The sequence below is a fragment of the Cynocephalus volans genome, chromosome 13, assembly GCF_027409185.1.
Source record: "Cynocephalus volans isolate mCynVol1 chromosome 13, mCynVol1.pri, whole genome shotgun sequence".
NCBI classification, from domain to species: Eukaryota; Metazoa; Chordata; class Mammalia; order Dermoptera; family Cynocephalidae; genus Cynocephalus; species Cynocephalus volans.
This window is the reverse complement of record NC_084472.1, coordinates 37,652,317-37,676,067: the sequence shown is the minus strand read 5'-3', so window position 1 is coordinate 37,676,067 and position 23,751 is coordinate 37,652,317. Positions and strand designations below refer to the sequence as shown.

Here is a 23,751-nt window from a genome sequence, read left to right as displayed (position 1 = left end):
GACTGATTTCTGACCTCAAATTAATCTAATTTAATCAGCCTGTACATTATGTGTGAAGGCAATGCTCATTTCAGCTTCTGAGGCTTTTACTGGAATGTGTGTGCCTTGGATCGAATGTCCTCCCAAAACTTAATCTCCACTGTTAACTGCTGAGGGTAGGAATCCTACTATGGTAATTGAAAGGTGGGGCATTGAACAGGTGATTATATTGGGAGAACTGCACTCTTGTCAATGGGTTGATACATTCTTGGCATAATGGGAGTGGTTCCGGTGACTTTAAAAGGACAGTGGATGAGGAGATTACTCTCTCTTTGCTCCGCCATCTGTCATATGAGACCCCTGCGTCACTATCACCACCACCAAGGCTTTCGCCAGATGTGTTCCCTGGACTTTGAACTATCTGGCCTCAAAAACTGTAAGCAATAACTATTGTTTCCCTATAAATTACCCAGTTTCAGGAATTTTGTTGTAAGCAACAGAAATGAACTAATACAGTGCACTCTTTTCCCCTTTGCTTTCCATATAAACCCAACACATTCTTCATAACCTGGCCTAACTTACTTTCTCCATGAAGTGACTGCCAGCTCCTTAGACACATGGTATATAGCACCGTAACATTTTTATTACTTATGAGAAGAAACTATGTCCTTTTAAAATAAACTTAAAAAAAAAAAAAAATCCTTACAGCAACCATTAAGATTTTCCCCATGATAGGGTTCAGTTAATACAAGATTGACTTCCTGATACTGAATATTCAAGCAACTTTCCAAAGATAAGACATTTTAAATAATTCTAAAAGAAAATGATTCATATGAAAAGTCCTCCTCACTATTTAAACATCTAAAGGAATGATCAAAAATATTTATGGATAAAAATAGAAGGTGTGGGCTGGTTCTCTTTTGTATACATCAACTGTAGACAACCAGTCCAACTGGTAAATAATAGTATGTCCATAGTCTATGGTAAAAAATCAATAAACAAACAAAATTCCTGGAAACCCTAAAAATGAATAAAATTACATGAAAAAACTTAGTTCATTTATTCCTTTTAAAAGCATTTACTGGGTGCCTACAAAATGCATAAGACTTTTTGAATTCCTTTCCCTCATGTCCCAGAAAATAAACAGGCACATTAAGAAAGTGTGTGGCTTTACATTTTACAGTGCATTTAATGTATCATACTCAACTTAAATAGAAATAGCTGAGGAGGCACCACCATTTGAATAGTTATTTCTACATGAGATTTTGAACATCATAAATAACTGTATTATACTCTGAGAAAAAAATAAAACAAATATAGTATACTTTATTTTGAAAACATCAAGGCTTATCTTAAAAACATAAAAAGGATAACATCAAATCAATGATCAAATTGACTGTTTCTCTTTTATAAGCCCCCCTAAACTATTAACATAGAGAGCCACTCAAAAGAGAATTAGGGAAAGCAGTAACTTAAAAGAGCTTGAATTTTGGGTTGGGGAAAAAGGAATTTTTGAAATATATTAACTACTTTCTTATCTCTAAAATTATGAGTCCAAGTAACAACTACATAAGTTAGAAAAAGAAGACATTCTCATCTCATGGTGGTAAAATAAACAAACCTAAGTTGTGCTTAATATCAAGCAAAACTTTACCACATTATCTCATGGAAACCTTACAATACCATCAGGAGAGAGGTTCTATTATTAGTTACACATTCAGGAGAGGAGACTGAGCCACAGGTGTATTAGGTAACTTACCCAAAGTCACCCTATGGTGGAAGGGCAAGTTAAACCCAAAATTTGACTTCAGAGCCTAACCTATTAACTGCTGTCTAAAACTATTCCTCAGAATTTTAAAAAATGCGAATCAACTTAACATAAAATTAAAGAGCGATAAGGAAAATTAGGATAGGTGATATATTGAAAAAAAAAGTCCAATTGGGATAATAAAAGTGACTATTCCTTCACTTTGAACTTTCTGACAAAAGGCTCAAAGTGTATTACCGTGAAGTGCAAAGACACAAAAAACCACAACTCCTCTCACAAATGTATAACTCAAGATTAGAAGGGCCATCCTTAGGACCTACCACTAACTTTCCATTTAGCCCCAGCCCCCTGCATTCATCTGTGAATGTTTTCAATTATCAACATATTAATTCTATCACAAAGTCTGTACACTATAAGGAATGAACAAGTTTTCATTATACTGGGCCTCCCCTGTACCCCTCAAATTCTCAAATATAAAAAGAAAAAATAAACCGTTCTCTAAAAAGTTGGGATAAACCCAAACCATGTTTCATTTGAATCCTGCCAAAATTGATTATCCTGAATAAACTTCTTAAAGCTTCTTCTAAAGACTACTCTGGAAAAAAACAAAACAAAACAAAAACATTTTTTTCAATCCTGCACCAGAGCTTGAATTTTGTAATTTCTTATCCAAAGAAATTTATAGCAATGCATTAATAAGTGAAATATTATTTACCTTAAATTTACTTCCAAAAAACAATGTTATAATTGACCACATAACAATACACTGACAAAAAAATTTTTCATACTTTTACATTTATAGTGGATGGATACATAGCACCCTCTGCTGCACAAGTTGAGGAAACTCCAACCAAGCTAACAGTATCCAAAACCAAATGCATGGGCAAAGAACCGTTTGGCACAAACTGAGACTATTATTTTGCATTTTAGCACATTACCTTTGCATAGATTTTGAAATTCTCTATATGCAATGTATCATTTTCTTTCACACATGACTAGAATTCTTAGCCAGGTCTTTTTATGTCTCATCTATATTAATAGGTCTAACAGTTTGCCAGGGGCAAGTCCCAAAAAGACACCAGTGAAAAAAAATCTGAATGTCTCCTTCCTCTGCTCCATCTCTCATACCTGGGAACTGGACATATGTGATACAACAGCACTCTGATTATAATTCATTATAAACTCTAAACCTGCCCCAGCTGGCAAATGAGAACAGACAAAGGTGTTCTATTTTGAAGAATGAGAGAAATGTTACTTCATATATTTAAGAAATGATCCATCAGCCATTGAGAGATTGGAAAGTTATGTAGATAATTCAAAATTCTCAATTTTTAAAGTTACATAATCTGTGCTGAAGGTATAATGGGCCCAAAATACATCATAAAAGATACTTCATAATATTCGAGGCATTTTTAAGTAAAAGTACTGAAATACATTTCCTGCAATGAACCACATTCAAAATTCACTTTTTCTAAACTATACAAAATCGATTTAAAACATACATGGAAATAATATAACTTGGAGCTGCTTTGAAATATGAACTGTCATTAAAAGACAACTAACGACACAAACATTTTAAAATTATTATAAATTTTTAGAAGCTGAGGAATGTATTACTCTTCTACTTGTTTGAATGCAATCAGTCTCTCCTTATATAACCTAATTTCATTTAAACTAAACCTGGAAATTTGAAAATATTTATCCCCATAAAGAAGATTTAAAATGCTAACTGCGTGATACAAATGGACGAAATAAATTACAAAGCAGTTAAAAAAAAAAAAAAATCTGCTGTTTTAAAAGAAAAAGAATGTGCCTCTTATCTAGCACATTTTAATGTAAGTGGTTTTTAAAGGCAAGTTTGGAGCACCCTCTAGTGGAAAACTGGTAAGAAGAAGATTAAAGCTTCTCTTTCTGAAATTTTACAATTTGATTTCCATAAAACAAATAAATGACATGTGGGACAAATAGTACATTAGGTAGACTCCTCTTTCCAAATTTTATTCTTAAAATATCCCCATCAACACACACAGACACACATACACAATAAACAATACTTCTTAAAGTCCAACAGGAAAACGTCTATTATATTATCAATTTCCAAAAGAAAAGACAAATAGGATCTTGTGAATATAATATTATAGATGTAATGCTACTCTATGCATTAGATAATTCTATTGTGATTATAAAATGATTGAAATTTAGAAACAAATGGAATCGCTTTGGTAGCTTGATTCTGGTGATAAAAAGATTTACCCAAAAAGAGAGCTAATGAAAACAATACATGAAAACTTCTTCCAAATTACAACTCTTTCCCAGTACATTGTAACATTTTATAAATATCCATTGCTAAAAGAGCACATAAATTGAGAAACTCCATGACAATCTGACTATATTTCTTCAGTCTTGGTTCTTAGAGGGACTGCCTGGCCTTGACACAGACATGACATCACACATACAAATTCTACCACAAATGACTTTTCGTATCTAATCATTAAAAACTGAATATATGAAATTCCTGATTATTATTATTATTATTATTATTATTATTATTATTATTATTAGTCTCAGAAATAGATACTCAAAATAGTGTCACTGGCACTAACTGGATGGGGGCCCCACCTACAGGGTGGAACATTTCTAGGAAGGACCCCATAACAAAACTTTCCAAAATAAACCACAAAGACTTCATGCCATTGGTCCACTTGCAAAACCCTTTATGCACACTAAGACAACCAATCCTTAACAACCTAAAAAGTCACCTGATTAACATATCATCCCAGCAGCGCCCACTGGACATTTCAACTTTCACCTCATTAGCCTAAGCTTCAGCAAATTAGAACTGTAAACTCTGCATAGTAAGGGATAAAAGCCCAACCCCCGGGATTGCAGGCAGGCTAGGTCCTGTACCTATGTCTCCACTGCGTCACCTGTGCCAATAAACTTCCTTTAGCTTCATTTCTCATCTCAGTATCAATTCTTTCTAAACTTTTCAGTACTATGTTAAATTCCGGCTATCACAATTTGGAGAAATACTAACAAAACAAAATACACTTACCAGAGAGATCAATTTAAAGAGTAATGTGAAAATCTATTTTCTGCAGAAAGGTGAAAAAACTGGATTATTTAGAACAAAGAAGAAAAGGTTACATAGAAGAGCAGAAATATTTATTCACTCATAAATTCAACACTGATTTATTGAACACTTTAGCTAAGTGTTGTTCAAGGCTCTGACAGTAATCTGGATGAACAGGTCCCTGCTCTCATGGAACTTTCATCCTGAATGGGAGAAGATGATGGTAAGAAGTCAACAAACTCTGTGAGGGCAAGGATTTCTGTCTGTTTTGTTCCTTTGGTATTCCCAGCATCTAGCAGGTGTTCAATAAATATTTGTTGAATTAAACAAAAAAGATAACTTCAGCTAGATATAAATGCTGCAAAGAAAACAAAATAGCATAATAAGTGGAAGCTAATAGAGAAAGAGGTACATATGTTATTACAAACCAGAAACTTAGAAAAGATTTCTCTAAGGAGATACCATTAGAACTTAGACTTAATAACTAAAGTCAGACTTGCAAAAATCTGTGAAAAGAGCTTTCCAGAGAAAAGAAACAAGGGCACTTGTCTGAGGCAGGAGTGTCATAAAGGAGACCAGCATGGCAAGCTTCAAGGCCACAGTAAAGAGTTCAGATTTTATTCAAATTGTTTAGGCAAAATATGTTGATGCCTTCAAACGGGATGAAAGCAGTAGAAATGAAGACAGTGAGGAACTTCAACATAGATCTATGATGGAGGTGAAGAGTAGACAAGATTTGCTAATAAGACAAGAATGACTTCTAGGTCTAGGGTTTGAACAATTAGGTAAATGATGCTTCTATCTATTGAGATGAGACAATGAGGTAAGGAGCAGATTTTTGGCAGGTAGTCAAGGAAGGGGACAAATTTTACAATTAGCCATATTTATTTAGGATTTTAAGTAAGCAGTTGGATATTTCAATTTGAAGTTAATGAAATGGACTGAAGTAGAAAAATGTAAGTTTGGAAGATGTTTGCATAGAGATGGGGTTTAAAGACGTGGGGCTAAAGAATTCACAGGAAGAAGGGAGATGAGAATGATTATTCCATAGAACTCCAAGGGGAAAAGCAAATATTTAAAGATAGATATTAAAGTGAGTTAAACATAGTTCGGTAAAAGAAGGAACATTCCAACATTCTAACTAGAGTTATATAATAAGAGATTGGACTATTTCCATACATTGTGGGCTTTACATAAAAAGAGGCATAACAGGTACAGAAACAACGGCTAGCTGACTATCTATAAGATTACCACTAAAGCAATTTTTATAAGGGATGTGAGTTTCCCTAAATGTCCCTCTAAGGTATCATTTAAAGAAACTTGTAAGACTCTGATTTATCTTCACTTGTGCAACTTATTTTGTTAATATGTAGGTTCCAAGGTAAAAATCAAATGTATGTCCAATAGCAGCCATTATTTGTTACCTGTTTTTGTTAGCAAAAGGTTATCCAGGTGCCTGTCTCCAACCCCAAGTATGTAAGTGATCACGCAATATCCAGCTGCAATAACAGTAAAAAATAAATACAATAAAATAATTGTGAAAAACACATGCAGATCAGGTTATATATTCCATTGAATATAAAAGCAGTCTGTGCCACTTTAACTTTAATTCACTCTCTACTGTCTCAGATTTCTCACCTAAATTCTAATATTTGTAATCTTTGATCCTATGAAGAGTCTATCACTTAAAACTCAAAGAAATTACTATTTGCAACAGAAAAAATATCTTAAAGAATTTTGTCAAGTTATAAAGTCAATTGTACCAAAAGTTAAATTAGGTTTCAGAAACTTAATTATAACATTTGTGTACCATTTCTCATTTCAAATTGGACACATGTTAAAGACACTGAAAAAGTACCTACAGAAATACACATAAAATCAATTATCAACCATGTCATAACCCAAAACCGTGTTATCTACAAGATATCAGAAGTAAATGCAGGGTTAAAACAAACAAACAACAACAATCCTGATGTGCCAGCAAACAGAAAATCAAATGCATTCACTTGAGTAGCAAAGGCATTTATAAAGTTCATATCATAACCTTCCAAAGTATTAAGAAAAATTATATGACCAAGGCTAGAGGCAGAGTCATCGGCTCCAATATTATTCTGTTTTACCTTTCTCTTCTAAAAAAAGTCTGAAAACCTAGCATTTATCGAAACTACTCAAACAGAATTTAGCAAACAGCACCTCTATGTAGCATATTTTCCCACTACGTGTGTTCCTCCCATTAGTAACTTGACAACAAACACCACTTGCAAACATAAAAAACAGTAATAGTATTTACTAGAATATGTTTATTTCAGCCCATATGAAGGAAAAAGATTGGACCACCTGTTAATGACCAAATTAGCCCTATTCAAATTAAATATATTTTAACCTTAGTTTAATCCTTTTAAACCTCAGTTCATTTGAGTCAGGTTGTGAAGGCCATTCAAGAAGTCCAAAAGTGACTTAATCAACAGTATCATCACTGGACAAATCATTAATTACTAATTAATAATAATCACAGTTACAATGTACTGAAGGCTAGGCTCTTAGCTATGCATATTATGTTCATCATCTCTAACCCTTTTAATGAGGACAGGTAAGTAATATGACCATCCTTCAAACGAAAAAATCTCAGGCTCCAGGAAATAAGGAGATTGTGCAAGGTCATGGGGTTGGGATTTGTGTCCAATGAAATCTAAGCAAACGCAGTTTCATGGACAGCATTTTTAAAGAGGGACTAACTTAGCTGGGAGGTTAGCCCTTTAGGCCTTTTCTTCTTCCTGGCTACACTGCAAACATGATGACTGAAGTTGCAGCAGTCACATTGGATCATGAGGAAAAGGCCAAGAGAATCACCTAGCCTTTGGTTGGCCCTAACCTCTTAAATCAGCTGAAACACATACAACAGCAATTATTTACCTCCAGTCGTGTTACAACAAATAAAATAAACTCTTCCGTATGTAAGCCACTATAATTAGATTATGTTAGTTGCAGCTGAATGCAGTTGTTAACACATTTAGTGGTCCACTGGTGGGGAAGGGACATGAGGGGCATCTAAATGAAGAGAGAGCAAACTATAGCTTAAGGGCTAAATCTGGTTCACCCCTGTTCTTATTAATGAAATTTATTGGAATGCAGTCACAACCATTCATTTACATATTGTCTCAAGCACTACAATGGCAGGGTTGAATGGTTACAACAGAGACCACAGTCTATTTTAACAAACTTTCAAAAATTGTTACACACACCAATTTTTGAGAAGCCTTCTCTGTTGTTTTAATGTATATAAGAATCACCTGGGAATCTTGTTAAAATGCAATTCTGATCAAAACATCAAGTCCTGAGATTCTGTAATACAAACAAGCTCCCAGGTAAGACCAATCCTGTTGGTCCACAGATTACACTTTGAGTAGCACTGCCCTAAAACGGCAGCAAAATATGCAATTTCACAAATGACTAAAGGCTCCCCACTGAAAAACTACTAAGTGATTTACTGAGGGATATTAAATTTGGTATTCATAAAGAGAAACTCAGCACACTGAGAACACATTAGAACTTAGTACTCTTCCTCTAATATATGATTCACTTAGAAATCCGGCTGCCACTCAAGGGTAGAAAACTACTGATAATGTGCATATGAAGACAGTTGAAACTCCTTCAATTTTCAAAAAGAATGTCATTGTGTATTAGTGCACCTGAGTTGTTCTATGGAACTACTTACTATTCTTTTTTTCTCAAATTATAAATTACAATTAGTTTAACTGTATCACTATTGACTTTCTTTCAAAGTGTTTAAGCTATCATTAGCGAATACTGATTCACATGTGCAGCAACAGTATTTTTGACTTAAAATTTACATGTAGCTAGACACATATGAATTATACCTGTCCCTACTAATAAAGCACGATATTAGTATAAACTACCCCTCATCATCAAATTTGCTTTTACAATATTTCATTATTATTGAATTTTTTTTTTTCCCCAATGGAAATAGAAAATATATAAGTCTTTAACCCTGCCTCATGGGTTATGGCCATAAATATGCTTGATGGTTATATTGATAATTTTTTTATTCAAGGGAGATAACATGATCCTCACTCCTTCATATGTAAACATATACAAATATACATATACACACACATATACACGAGGAAACAATTAAAAGGTAATTCAAATTTCTCCACCAACTTTGTGTGTGTGTGCATGTGTGTGTGTGCATGTGTATACAAATATATATATATGGCTATATTTAATTGTGGAGATGAGCACTTAAGATGCTTCAATAATTTAAAGTATCAATACTTAGAGGGCACTTTAAACAAAGACTATGTCCTCAAAAAAAAATTTGAGAAAGTGAGAGTGAAATGTTGAGGCGAAACCTAATTAATACTCGGAATGACTGGAGATGGCCCAGAGTAGATCTATTACAGAATTTTTAGGGAAACTGAAATTATTCTCTAATTACACAATGGAAACACTATACTTGTCCAAGAAGATCTTGTCAAAAGGATGCTGTTTGTTAGTTTTCTGACCCCATGTGAGATATATACATCATCTTGAAATTGGTTTATAAAACAAATTTGACTTGCAGTAAAGTATAGAAAAAAATAGATGACTAAATGATCTTATTTCTTTTTATTAACTAAAGATATGTGTGTATGAGAATAATCAGTATTCTCATATTTGCTTGCATGAGGTAGACTTTGACACCTTGTATAATCTGGAAAAGGATGTCACCAAAACTATTAACACTTTCTTCCTCTCACGCCCTGGCAAAAAACTAAAACATTACTTTCCAAAATGAAAGTTACACATAGATCTATATGATAATGCCTAACAATCAGATTCTAGTGCAAAACAGCAAATTTGTTAAGTATTGAATCCTTTAATGAAAAATTCAGATAATGGCTTTCACCCTCCAACATTATTACCTAAACAGCTATCAAACTTACTAAAACACAACAGATTATTCTGTAACACAGCAAGACATAGAAAAGAGAAGGCTACTCCCGATGAAGAGAAAGCCTGCCATCAAATCAGTTGCTAAGGAATAAGTAAACGTGCAATGTAATGATGGGGAAAAAGAGAAGAACATGATCTAATTTGAATTTAACTGTCCAACAGGTATGATAATTTAAATTGCTATTTCTTCCAAATGAAAAAGCCATACTTTTTATTAGCTTTTGTGGAAAAATGGACCATTATATAAAAAACAGAATGCTATGACATTAAGCGTTTACATAAAATACACAAATAGTGTTCGGATAATTTTACTAAGTGAACAGGATTTTCAAATTTTAGTCAATATTTATAAGGGGTATGTGTGCACGTATTTCAAGTGGAAAAAGTAAACATCCCTTTATTAAACAGATTCATGACTTAAAAAAGTTCGCAATAACTACTCTGAAAGTTAAATAAAAAGATAAAAAATAGTTACCTTACGGCATGCAAAATACTTCACATAACAAGGTACTGAGAACTGGTTTTCATTCAGAGGTTGGATTATATTCTGTCCTTTCAAATCTAGGCAGGCTCTATGACTGCTCTGACCAACAGAATATTACAGAAATGATATAGTAGCAGCTTCCCAGACCAGGTCTTCAGAAACCAACATTTTCCACTTTCTGTCTCTTAGATACCCAAGCCACAGAGAAGCCATGTGTAGGTAATTCAATTAACAAGTCTACCTAAACGACAGTATAAATTGCCAGCTATTTTGGATGTCCAGTCTAGTTAGTCAAGCCTATAGATGACATGAAATATTTTTAGAGCACAGAAAACACAGACTTGAAGGTCTGAGAAAAGCAGAAAAGAAGAGAAATGGGTGAAAGAAAGGAAGAAAAGCAGAAAGGGTGGGAGGGAAAGAAGGGAGAAATAGAGTAAAAAAGCAAGGGGAAAACATATTCTCTTGAATGCTTCAATTAGTGTTTTTAAGTCTTTAAATCTAAATACACTGTCTATATGTAATCATGTTTATGAGCAAACTCACTTATATGTAATATATTCCTACAGTATGTTTATATTTCTATAGTAAAAATAAGAATTACAACTATAAAGAATTCTAATATATATACACATACACACACACAATTTTATTTCAGTGTTCTCAAAGTTCCTAGGAATATTATATATGCTTCTCAGCCAAAAATGTATCATCAGGAACAACCTTGGGAATATGTTATAAGGCCCCAAATAATCTGTAATACTATTTCAAAGGAGTGTTGCAAAAAACAAAAAAATTACTGTGTATAAAAAAGCAATTTCTAAGACATAAAATAATACGCAAGTTTTAAAATTGTTGTTAAATGCCTAGAAAATCCTGTTTTTGCTCTCTCCAGCTTTAAATATAGGTATAAATATGGACATAAACATAATGTGTATATAAAACAGGTACAATGTATTACAAGGGTATTTAGAAAATTTTCATGGAAAGATTTGTATTATCTTTCAATTCTATTTTTCCATTAACTTTTTGAAGTACTCTTTTATATACCATATATCACTCAGGGCCCAACTCTAGTATCAACTCCTTTATTAATCCTCACTTAAATGATCTAGTTATTTTTAAAAATCTCTTAAAAAAATAAGAAGTAAAAAATAAGCCTTTAGAATATAAGCTTCATGAAGACAGGCAGAACTGATTGAAGAACATAAATTAATCCCTATGGCATGCTACTACTTACTTATTTCTGGGAACAAACCATAAGTACTGACTTTAAAATACCCTAAGAGGCACCCTCTCAACATAACAATGTTATTTTAGTTCTTGAGTTTTATCTAACACAATTATTAACACAATTATTTCTGACTCAAATTTTTCCCATTGTCTGCTTAATTGCAGGTAGTCAAAAACAGAAAAAGATCAAGGGACAAATAAAAACTTCCAGGAAGAGGTAACTTATAATTGTAAAATAGTTAAGTGATTGCAAAGACACATCCATTAAAGACCAAGTAGAATTTACATCTTGTTACTACTATTAGGTCAAAGCACTGATGACTTCTTTTATCAACATTTTATACATATCTTCTACTCTTCTTATAGAGCATCTAAATCTTATCATGATCTAAATATATATATATATATATATATATATATATATAAATACGACAATATCAGGATGGCCTGTTTTTCTTTATTCAAAGATATCTATAGAAAGTAATAGCCTGAAAAACTTACCACAGCTTTTAACATAAGTATCCATGACTTCAGCACTGATCCCATTTGGCCCATTCTCACTTGGTGCATATTTTCTAAAAAAGTTCTGAAAACACATTATTTACATGTTTAAAAACTCAATACAATCAAATAAATTAGGCACTCTGAAATTGTAAATAATGACCAGCAAGTTTCTGGTCTAAAAACTTAGTGTTACAACACCAAGATTAAGGGTTTGGATTCCCTTACCAGCCAGGTGCAAAAAAAAAAAAAATATTCCCAGGAGAGAGGGAGGGAGGAAGGGAGGGAGAGAGGGAGAGAGGGAGAGAGGGAGAGAGGGGGAGAGGGGGAGAGGGGGAGAGGGGGAGAGGGGGAGGGGGGGAGAGAGAAATAAATAAGTAAATAAATAAATAAGCAAGCAAGCAAGCTTAGTAAAAATCCAGTAAGAGAGATGCTGACTGAACAAACGAATTAAAGGGTAAATAAATGCACTAGAGTGTCCAAAGAAATTGGAAACACTGGGGAAAATATTATGTTTAAAGTATCCCCCCCATTACCAACCTGGCCTATTCTTTCATATTTAAATGTTGAAGAAAAACAGAGCATATTATTTGAAAATACAAGTAACATACTGTTAAAAAAATAAGTTTATCCTATGTTTTCAGCTTTTTTAAACACCAGCTATGTCTGATGTAGGATCTGTATCTAGAATATATAAAGAACCCCTATAAATCCACAAGAAAACACCAACAACCCAAAAGGATCATGGGCAAAAGATGTGAACAAGGACTTCACAGAGAAAATAAACGGTCTACACATATATGTTTAAATGCTTAACCCTGTGGATAATCAGGGAAATGCAAACTAAAAACACAATGAAATATCAAAAGTGAGAAGTCTGGCAATACTAAGATTAATCAAGGATGTGTAGCAACAAGAAAAACAAAAGGCACAACTATTTTTGAAAACAACTTTTAATTACCAAGTAAAGTTGATAATAAGAATACCCTATGATTCAACTAAACTATTTACACAGATCTGTTGGGAAAAATGCTGAAATAATTTTCTTACAAGCCTGCTTTTTTCTTGAAGTAATATCTTGTCCTTGAAACTATGTTTTCTCTGGCTATTAATCACAGCTTGCTCTTTTGGCTTTTGTAACAAGAGCTTATCCGCACAGACCTCATATGCTAGCTGAAATACTGAGAAAAGAAAGAAATATATAAAAGCCCTGGAAGAGTCCACTTATAAAAAGCTTTGTCAGATCTAGGTTTGGGGTCCAGGTATTCAGAGCACGAGCTCATCTGGGCCTGCTAGCGTAATAAACTTCTGGCTCTCCAACCCTCCAAGTATTCGACTGCTTCCTTGCTGAGTTCACTTCCACAACATTTTCTGGTGCATGGGCCGGAAGCGATTCATACTGGCCCCTTGAGCCACCGGTTTGGACGTGAGGCTTGGCTGGATTGGTGACACCAGGAAGGACTGAGGGAGGCACCGCCTGGCTATTTGTCAGGGCTTTGGTTCCATCGGGACCTCACTGACCCTAAAGAGCTCCTATTGAACAGACTCAGCAGAGGGAAAGGACCAGCCAGAAATCCCACCCATCATTACTTGCAGGACAGGTAGGCACCCTCCCCACGTACAGGCCCACCTCCAGGGGGAAGGGGAGCTTGATCACCTTCCAAAAGGGCCTCTTTGAGTGCCCGATTGGTCCCTGAACTACTGTACTGGGCCTTTAAGGCCTATCTGGTCAAAGCCCTATGGCAGGGCTTCTCTGTGCTGGGACTTTGTGGCAAAGGCCTTCTGTTCAGCTCAGGTCAGGGTTTACAGGAGAGAAATATTTAACTTCTGTGTGAGAGTGTGAATGAATGTGTGATATTTGTGGCATCAAGTGATAAAAGCGGTGTCCGAGTGGGTCTTAACCTGTGGTTTTGTGGTCACATTGCATGGCATAATGGTATTCCAGTCCAGAAACGGACTGGACCAAGCCTGGGGTTTATATGGGTACACCTTAGCCAAGATGGGCCCAACAGTCCATACAAGGGGCACAGCTAGGCAGACGCCTGTGTGGTCTTCCTCCTCCTCTGGGAGAAGAGCAGCTCCCACCCTTGTCTGTCTTGTGACTCTGAAGCAGGGAGGGAACTGGGAGGGGTCCCACACCAGCGGAGGAAAAGCCTTTGTCCATGTTTGATGTTTGAGTGCCCTCTAGCGTCCTTGAAAGAGAGGTGAACGCTTCTTTTCAGACCTAGGAGGTGTTTACTTGACTCCTGAGAAGTGACACTTCTTTTGTGTTGTTTACTCCAGGAGATCCATTGCACATTCTGCCATAGAGTTTCCCTCCCATGCATGAGTTTCATATCCCCAGGGATGAAGCACCTACCCAGCCGCTTGGAGGGGAACCCACCTCCTTTTACATTAGTCTGTCTCCTTTTTAGTAAAGTGTTGCTTGCTTTACTGCTGGGTACATTGGTACGTTGTTAATTTCTAATTTGGTCACTGGCAAAAACTGAAAGGCTTAGGGCACCAGAGGGGACTCTAGCTGCAAGAGGTAAGTGGCCACGGGGACTATTTTGCTCCCATGTCTCTGCTGCTAGTACTACCCCAGCCAAAATTCTGCAAGGCAATGCTTAATCCTCTTTACCTTTCTCTGAATGTCTGAGCCCTCTTCTGTTGTTTGGTTGGACTATACCCACTACTGAACAGGTGCAGCCTGGCTATGCTCTGTTTCTGATTTGAATCTAGTAGGTATTTTTCTCCTTTGTGCCAACTGCAGTGGGGAAAACTGTTTTTACCAATTACCGTGTCAGCGAAATGGGCTGACCCCGCCAATTGCGACTAGGTTAAACTGGACCCCACTGCTCCTCTTTTCACTTTGTTTGCTTGGTTAGACATTTAGTTGAGTGACAGCACCAACGCTATTTAGGACATAAGTGCCTGAGACAAAAATGGAGGATGGAATTAAACATGGGGACAAGTGCCTCAAAACCTACTGCCCTTAATTATATCTTAAAAATTTTCAGAAAGGCTTCTCTGGGGAGTACAGAAGTAACATGACCCTCAGGAAATTCCAGACCCTGTGTGAATTAGAATGGCCTACCTTTGGGGTTGGATGGCTTCCGGAAGGGACATTAGACCTCCCAATGTTTCGAGCTGTTTATAAGGTCATTTCAGGGGAGCCAGGACACCCAGATCAGTTTCCATATATAGACTGCTGACTGACTCTGCCACCCTGGGTCTGGTTCTGCATTCATAAGGGAAAGAGTATGGTCCTTGCTGCGTGAACAGTCCGGAAGTCAGAGTGTAAAGGGTGAGAGATGAAAAAACATATATACGAAAGGGATCCTGATGAAGAGTTTTTTCCTCTACCATACCCCATTCCTGAGGAGACACCTGGCCTCAGGCACCCAGTGCCAGACAGACCTCCAATGTCAGTCCTATTGGCTCCCACCAGCATCATCACCAGTGAGCCCTAAAGTCCTGAAAGTCCTAAACTGGTGGAGAGGCAACTCCGCTTGGCCCAACAGGTTTCAGCCTTCCAGATGCCCCTATGGGAGACCCAAGGCCCACAGCAGATCAATCCAGATGGTAGTGTGCAGCCAGGGTGCCCCCTCTTCTACTATTAACCCACCTGGGAAGACTGCCAGCTACTCCTCACCCTCTTCAACACCAAGGAATGGCCATGCATCCTGACCGGGCTAGACAATGGTTGCAAAAGCAGGCATCTGCAGCCGCCATGGATCCTGAGACCGGGGCAAGAGACACTGCACCAGACATGGTGCTGAACTGGGACTTCAACGAAGAAGAATGGAGAAATCAACTCTGCTGATATAGAGAGGCCCTTCTCCAAAGGAAAAAAGCAGGTGCCAAAACAATCATCATAACCCAGAGGCCTGATGAGCCACCTGCTGAGTTTTATGAAAAATATGTGAAGCCTTCCAGATCTACACACCATTTGACCCCAAAGCAGCTGAGAATCAACAGATGGTCAATGCAGCCATTGTGTCCCAGTCTTGTGCTGATATTTGTCACAAACTTCAAAAGCTGGAAGGTTTTGCAAGGATGAGTGCCACACGGCTTCTGGAGGAGGCCAACAAGGTATTCATCAATCGAGACCGGGAGGCCCTGAAGGAAGCGGACAAATGCCTAAGACAGAAGGTGGCACTCCTGGCAGCACTCAATCTGAACTGGAACGCCACATCGAAAAAAAAAAAAAAAAAAAAAAGCCATCAAGGAGGAGGATGGACACTCCTACAGTCCAACACCAGTATGCTTTCTACAGGGAGTTTGGCCATTGGAAAAGTGAGTGCCCAAAAAGTGGGGAGAAACCCCAACCAATGTCCGAAGACAAGGCACAAACTAGAAAGAAAATATAAGCCTGAACCATCCAGCCAGGAGTTCCAGAACCTCATTGGCTTTACATGAATAGACTCAGATTAGGGGAGACTGGGATCCCTGTTCCTGGGCCCCAGGAGCCCATGGTCAAAATGGTGGTAGGGGGCCAACCTATGACTTTCATGGTGGATACCACAGCAAAACATACCGTAGTCACCGGCCAAGTAGCTCCGTTTTCAGGTCAGAAAACTACTATCATTGGTGCAACAGGGGCACATACAGCAGCCATTCTGCAAGGCCTGAACTTGCCACCTGAGTGGTCACAAGGTGACTCATGAATTCCCCTATTTACCTGACTGTCCGGTGCCTCTACTAGGAAGGGTTTTGCTGAGAAAACTAGGTACACAAATAACCTTCACACCTGGGGAAACAAGTCATTTAACTTTAAGTAACCAGGAGACCCTAATGATAGCTGTAACAGTGCCTGGAGAAGAGAAATGATGCCTATACACTGAGGCTAAAGAAGACTCAAACACAGGACTACCGGATCTCTTGAGACTGCTTCTTTAGAGACTTTCCCTCAGTCTGGGAAGAATTGGGACCCCCAGGTATGGCAACGAACCATGCCCCAATAATCATAGAGCTAAAACCAGGGGCCAAACCAGTCAGGGTAAAACAATACCTGATCCCGTGGGAAGCTCAATTGGAAATCCAGGAGCACATCCACCAGTTGCAAGAAGCAAGAATCTTGGTGGAGTGCTAATCGCCCTGGAACACACTGCTCCTGCCGGTCAAGAAGCCCAACGGAAAGTGGTACCATCCAGTCCAGGATCTGCAAGCTGTGAATAAGGCAGCTGTCACCCTCCCCCCCACGGTGCCCAATCCATACACGCTCCTGAGTCTGCTCTCTGTACAGGATAGATGGTTCTCTTGCCTCAACCTCAAAGACACCTTCTTCTGTCTCTGACTGGCAACTAAAAGTCAGCCACTGTTTGTCCTTGAATGGGAAAATCCCCGCACTGGAAGGACTCAACTAACTTGGACTAAGCTGCCACAAGGATTCAAAATTCACCTACACCCTTTGGAGAGTCACTGGCTTTGGACTTAGCTGTCTTTCAAGGAGACAGGTCGAATTGCATTCTGCTTCAATATGTTGATGACATCCTCCTGGCTAGTCCCACACAGGAAAACTGCTGGGAAGGAACAAGAGCCCTACTGAGTCTGCTCTCTGACTTAGCATAAAATATGTCATGGGAAAAGACACAGATATGCCAACAGAAGGTCAGATACCTACGGTACTACATCTCTGAAGGACGCCACTCACTGAAAATAGAAAGGAAACAAGCCGTTTGTGCCATACCCTGACCAGACACCAAAAGAAAAGTCAAGAGTTCCTTGGGGCTGCCGGCTTCTGTCGAATCTGGATACCAGGATACTCAGAAAAGGCCAAGCCCTTATATAAAACACTTAAAGGAGCTGGAAAGGAGCCTCTAATGTGAGGTCCGGAGCAAGAACATGTATTTTTGGACATTAAAACTCTGTTGACCCAGGCTCCTGCCCTTAAAATTCCAGATATAACTTGGGACTTCAACCTCTTTCTATATGAGAGAGATCATATGGCTGTGGGGGTCCTCATGCAAACCACAGGACCCTAGCAGAGGCTGATGACATACTTGTCCAAACAGTTGGATACTGTGACAGCCGGCTGGCCACCTTGCCTGCAGGCCTTGGCAGCCACCATCACCTTAATCCAAGAGACAGATAAACTCACTCTGGGACAAAATCTCAATGTAAAGGTCCCACATGCGGTGACCACCCTAATGAACAGTTGGGGATACAAATGGCTGACAAACTCCAGGATGACTCACTATTTAGTACTCCTCTGTGAAAACCACCAGGTGCGCATTGAAACAGTGCGGACACTGAATCCAGCCATGCTCCTGCCTGCTGAGTCTGGCTCCCCGGACCACAACTGTAAAGAACTGATAGATGAAATATATTCCAGCAGGCCCAATTTAACAGACTTGCCTTTGATTGACCCAGACATGGAACTGTTCACGGATAGGAGCAATAGAACTGGATATGCAGTAACAACTCATAAAGAGGTTATAGAGATGAAGTCCTTTCCTCAGGGCTGGTGAGCGCAATGGGCAGAGCTATGGGCACTTATTCAAGCATTCGGATTCTCAAAAGGACAGCAGGTCAACATTTATACTGACTCTAAATATTCCTTTGCAACCTTGCACGTCCATGGGGCCCTATACAAAAAAGAGGGGGGACTACTAATGACAAGGAAGAAATTCCTCAGCTCCTTGAGGCAATTTGAGAGTCCTCCCAAGTGGCTGTTATACACTGTAAAGGACAAGATCAATAAAGGAAACCGGCTGGCCGATTAGATGTCCAAAAAAACAACTGTCCAAACAGCACCTGCTAAAGGCCAAAAAAAGACTGCCAAAAATCACATGCAAGGACTCTGGCCAGCCCCTGGAGTTCAGCCAGTCAGGATATCACCTTTTAAGGACCTGGTAATGGACTTTACTGAACTAAAATCCTTCAGAGCCTATAAGTACTTGCTGGTGATGATATGTACTTTCACTAAATGGACTGAGACATTGCCCACGTGGTCTGAACAAGTCCGAGAGATCACAAAGGCCCTTCTAAGGGAAGTGGTCCCAAGATACAGGCTCCCTCTGATGATAGGGTCAGACAACGGGCCAACATTCATTATAGAGGTCATTCAAGGACTGGCCAAAGTGCTGGAAATAAAATGAAAACTCCGTACAACATATAGGCCACAGAGTTCAAGAAAAGTAGAACATGTAAACCGGACCCTAAAGACCACATTAGCTAAGCTCTGCCAAGAGACAGGAGCTTCCCTCGAAAGATATGCTTCCCTTAGCTTTGCTATGAGTCTGGTGTATGACAGGACCAATAGTATATTCCCCTTTTAAGATCATGTATGGAAGACCACCCCCGCTTATAGCTAGACTGCAGAGGGACCCTCACCAGCTGGGGGAAGATAAAGATGTACAGTACTTGTAGTCACTGGCTATGACTTTCAAGTAAAAAACTCAGACAATTTTAAAACAAGCTCCCATCCCTTTAGGAAGATGGGCTCATCAGTTTCAAACTGGTGACACAACGTGGAAAAAAGATTGGAAAAAGGCTCCTTTAAAACCAACCTGGACGGGGCTGCACATAATTGAACTAACCACTCTTACTACAGTTAAGGTTGCTGGTCTGACTTCCTGATGTACTTATACATGGGTGAAACAGGCAGCCTCCCTAAACGACGCCACCTCATGTCCATGAAGGCTAATCCCTCTGACCTGCTCAAGGTCCGATTCCAGAGATGTCTTGCTAATTGTCACTGCACATGGCTGAAGCCGGCTGATCCTGCACACAGCCGAAGCTTGTGGATTTTGTCACCGCGGGACATAACAAGTACACTATTTTATTTTTATGAAATGATAAGCATATGTCACCCCTTGCCTTTAATTTTGTTATATTGCTTGCTTTGCTTTTTGCCATAAGATTGATGACATTAGCCCCAAAAGACTGTAATAGGGTAAAAGAATTTCTTATTAACACTCCTTTATCTCCTGACATCAGGATGTTTCTTAGACATCTCATGGTGGCAATCTACATTCATGCCACCATAGAAACTTTGGTTGGAAAAAAACAGCCAGTAGTCTGCTAGTTTTAACAGACTACACCTCCCTAAAACCTCTCTGAGACCCGAAAGCAATACCAAATAAGGTTATGCTCACTCAAAAGTTTAAAGAGAGCATAAAAGTGGGGAAGTGTTGAGAAAAATGCTGAAATAATTTTCTCACAAGCCTGCTTTGTTCTTGAAGTAATATCTTGTCCTAGAAACTATGCTTGCTTGCTCTGGCTATTAATCACTGCTTGCTCTGTTGGCTTTTGTAACAAGAGCTTATCTGCACAGACTGCATATGCTAGCTGAAATGCTGAGAAAAGAAAAAAAAAACATGTAAAAGCCCTGGAAGAGTCCGTTTGTAAAAAGCCTTGTCAGACCTAGGTTTGAGGGTTGGAGGTCCAGGTTTTCAGAGCACGAGCTCATATGGGCCTGCTAGTGTAATAAACTTCTGGCTCTCCAACCCTCCAAGTGTTTGACTGCTTTCTTGCTGAGTTCACTTCCACAACAGATCAAACATGGAGCCAAGAATCAGTACACAAACTGTTACTGTCTTCATTTAAAAAAAAAACAAAACATACTTACCCAGAACAACATAAACAGTCAATAACTTTTTGGAGCAATGACTTCAATTAGAACCTATATAAGAGCTCTTCATGTCCTCTTTAGAACAACTTTAGAGCTAGGTTCTACTGATTATTACCCGAATTTTATAGATGCAAAAATTGTGGCTTAGAGGATACGTTAGGGGGTCCTCAAGACCAGCAACAGGTTTGCTAGAAGGACTCACAGACTCAACATTTAGTTCCACTATAACTAAAGCTTACTACAGTGAAAGGATACACAACAGGGTCAGCATGAAAAAAAATCTGGCGAAATTCATGCACAAGGCTCCTAGCTTGCTCACTCCTGTGAGGAGACACACCGAGTATACTACTTCCTCCAACAGCAAAAAAAAAAAAAAAAAAAAAAAAAGGAACAGTAATGTGGGTGTAAGATTTTTGCCCAGGAAAGCCCATTATAGACTTAGCACCTAAGAGTTAACTCTTTTCTGAATAAAGAATTAAGCAGTTCACTTAAGGTTATACAGCTGGAAAGATGAATAGCCAGAATTCAATCCCATGCAGTTTGATATTCTGAGCCTGAGCTTTTAACACCTGCACATGGCTGTGCCCCAAATCAAAGAACAGCATAAGCATTTGCTTTGCCAGTGAATCAGTGTAATGGTTTTGTGCAAATTTCACCCTCATCCTGAATTACTGGGACATTCTAAACTGGGAAAGGCAAAAAACACACTGTATCAAATACCTTATATTAAACTTCTCTCTGTATTATCTTTCATCTCAGGCATATCATTTTTTTCTGTGTTAATTACATATATTTTTCTTACATAGGAAATAATGAAAAATGTATTTTGAAAATAACAAAAATAAACCATTAAGATGGGACAAGAACTAGTCCATGTACTTAAAGGGTAAAAAGTTCCAAAGATATACATTGTTTTGTCACAGGAACTACTCATCTTTTCTTATATTAAAGAAGAGCAAGAGATTGGAAAAAGAGGACAGAGGTCTTAAGAAAATAACTGTATAAAAGATGTATGAGCAAAAAAATCACCGTAGCATTGTTCTGAACAACAAAAACAGGAAATAATCAAAATGTTTATCAATTAACGATTTAATTACAAATTTCCACACTTTGGAATATAATGCAACCACATAAACTTTAACAAAGTATTAGTTTGTTCACCAATTAACCCCTGATCCCCTATTATGTGCCACGCATTCTTCAAGCAATTTATCATTTATATGTACTAACATGGAAGAATTTCCAACTGTAAACAATGTTTACTTCTGAAGAAAGAAAACAAAAAAACTTGAGTAAAGAAAGGTGATAAAAGGAGACTTTCCTTAACTCTATGTACTTTTTATAAAGACTGAATTTTTTAATAACAAGAATATATTCATAAATTATATAAATCTTTAAAATTGAGACTGTACCTGAATGCTTCCCTCTGTATCAAGAACTTCAGCAACAGGAACTGACTGGATAAACTGCATGAAACCTACACAGAAAAGTATGCACTGAATTAAGCATAACTATTGGTTAATCAATAAAAATAAAGGTTCTGCTAAGAATAGCCTTCATCTGTAGATAGATACACTCCATATCTGAACAACTTAAAAAGGTCTGTGAAAACTATATTAAGTTTATACTGGCATCATGTCATAGTAACTACAAGGAAATCTTTTTTTAATTAAGTTGATTTAAACTATATGTTTCTTTAGGCTAATTTCTATTATTGAACATGAGGAACACAAAGTAACAATCTAAGCTTCTTAATTGAAAATTTCTTCTTTCTTATCTATAAAGTGATAGTTCAAAAAAAAAAAAATTCTTCTTTCAGTAGTTTTATAACATATACCAGTTAAAAATATTCCAAATTTAAAATCAATCTAAGAAATTTGGAATTATGGAATATAATCACCTGACCCTAAAGTTGTATGCATGTCCATTGGTTCCTTTTGTCTAGTATTCAATGTTTCTGTCACTTGCTAGAAATAATCCATTAAACTTTTTACCAAAGAGAAGAGAAAGGGAATAGTATGTGGGAGAATGAGAATGAGAAAATGTAAATCTGGGACAACAGGAGCATAAAACAACAAATATATTTTTTAAAAATCAAAGCTGAATGAAGAAAGCAATACTTCAGTATCATAAACAATCATGATCTGGTTTTGATGACCCTTACATTATAGCAATCTGCATGTATTCACCTTTAAAGTAAGACATGTCTCATTTATTCTTATATCACAAATACAGAATAGTACATATTAATTCACTTAACAGGTCATGTTGTTTCTCTACTATGTGGCAAGAACTTTGCCAAGTAAGCAAAATAGATGCTTGACCCTGCCTACGTAGATCTTAAAGCTTACAAGTTTTACTGGGATAAAAACTATGAATGAAAGGGCACTATGAAAGGGAGTAGTAAAGGGAGACTAGCACCTGTTTTCAAGGATAGTAAAACTAACAGGTTAACTTATGGAGGAAAGGTGTTTCAGAAAGCTGAAAAGAGCATGATGCATTACAGAAATTGGAAGGTAGCCAGTGTGGCTAAAGCCTAGCAAGCAGGGGGAGAGTAGCAAAAGAAAAGGCTATGCAAGAACTTATAAGCTAGGAAAAGGTGTTTGGCCTTTGTCCAAGAGCAAATGAAAGCTAGTAAATAAATAGATGTAGGATACTAAAAGAAGCATATTTGCATTTTTTTAAAAAGTTCATTCTGAGAGAAAAATGAGAAGAGTAATTAACTATCCATAAGATTTGGGAGTAGCCAGCAGAATGGCAGAAAACCTGAAACAGATATTTTGTTTCTCCAAGGTAACAAGACTATGAAATTTGTAGTAAGCACGAGGAGATGGGAAGGAAGGAAGGGGAAAAACGAAGGAAGGTCAGCATAACTGGTCTTCAGTGCTAGAAATGAGTTCGATCTCTAACATTTTTAACAATTTTCAATTGAAGAATGAAAAGTATACTTGGACATTGAAATAAACAATCATGAGGTAAAATAAACTTACCATGTTTTGTACTAGTGGCTAATACCTTATAAGGTGTCAATTTCAAATCCAGATTTTCTTTCCGTAACAGCTATTAATCAAAAGATAAAATATATCAACCAAACTAAAGAAGGTTAAAAAACAATTTTGTGGGCATATATTACAGCACTTTAATATAATACAGATTTAGGAGGTAAACCTACATTAAGCATAACTTTAAATTAATTACTTAAC

General features: G+C 37.4%; 1 protein-coding gene across 2 annotated transcripts in view; it reads right to left on the bottom strand.

The window, feature by feature from the left end:
- PIK3C3 (phosphatidylinositol 3-kinase catalytic subunit type 3) overlaps positions 1 to 23,751 on the bottom strand; it is a 136,879-nt gene that overhangs the window by 32,342 nt on the left and 80,786 nt on the right. Inside the window, exons 18-21 of one of the 2 annotated variants that reach the window (XM_063076906.1) lie at positions 23,539 to 23,608; positions 21,961 to 22,025; positions 11,992 to 12,076; positions 6,245 to 6,319 (exon numbers count right to left, since the gene is read on the bottom strand). In XM_063076906.1, the coding sequence (XP_062932976.1) occupies positions 6,245 to 6,319; positions 11,992 to 12,076; positions 21,961 to 22,025; positions 23,539 to 23,608 (295 nt within the window). The remainder of the gene's footprint in view (positions 1 to 6,244; positions 6,320 to 11,991; positions 12,077 to 21,960; positions 22,026 to 23,538; positions 23,609 to 23,751) is intronic. The other variant, XM_063076907.1, reaches the window with a different exon arrangement.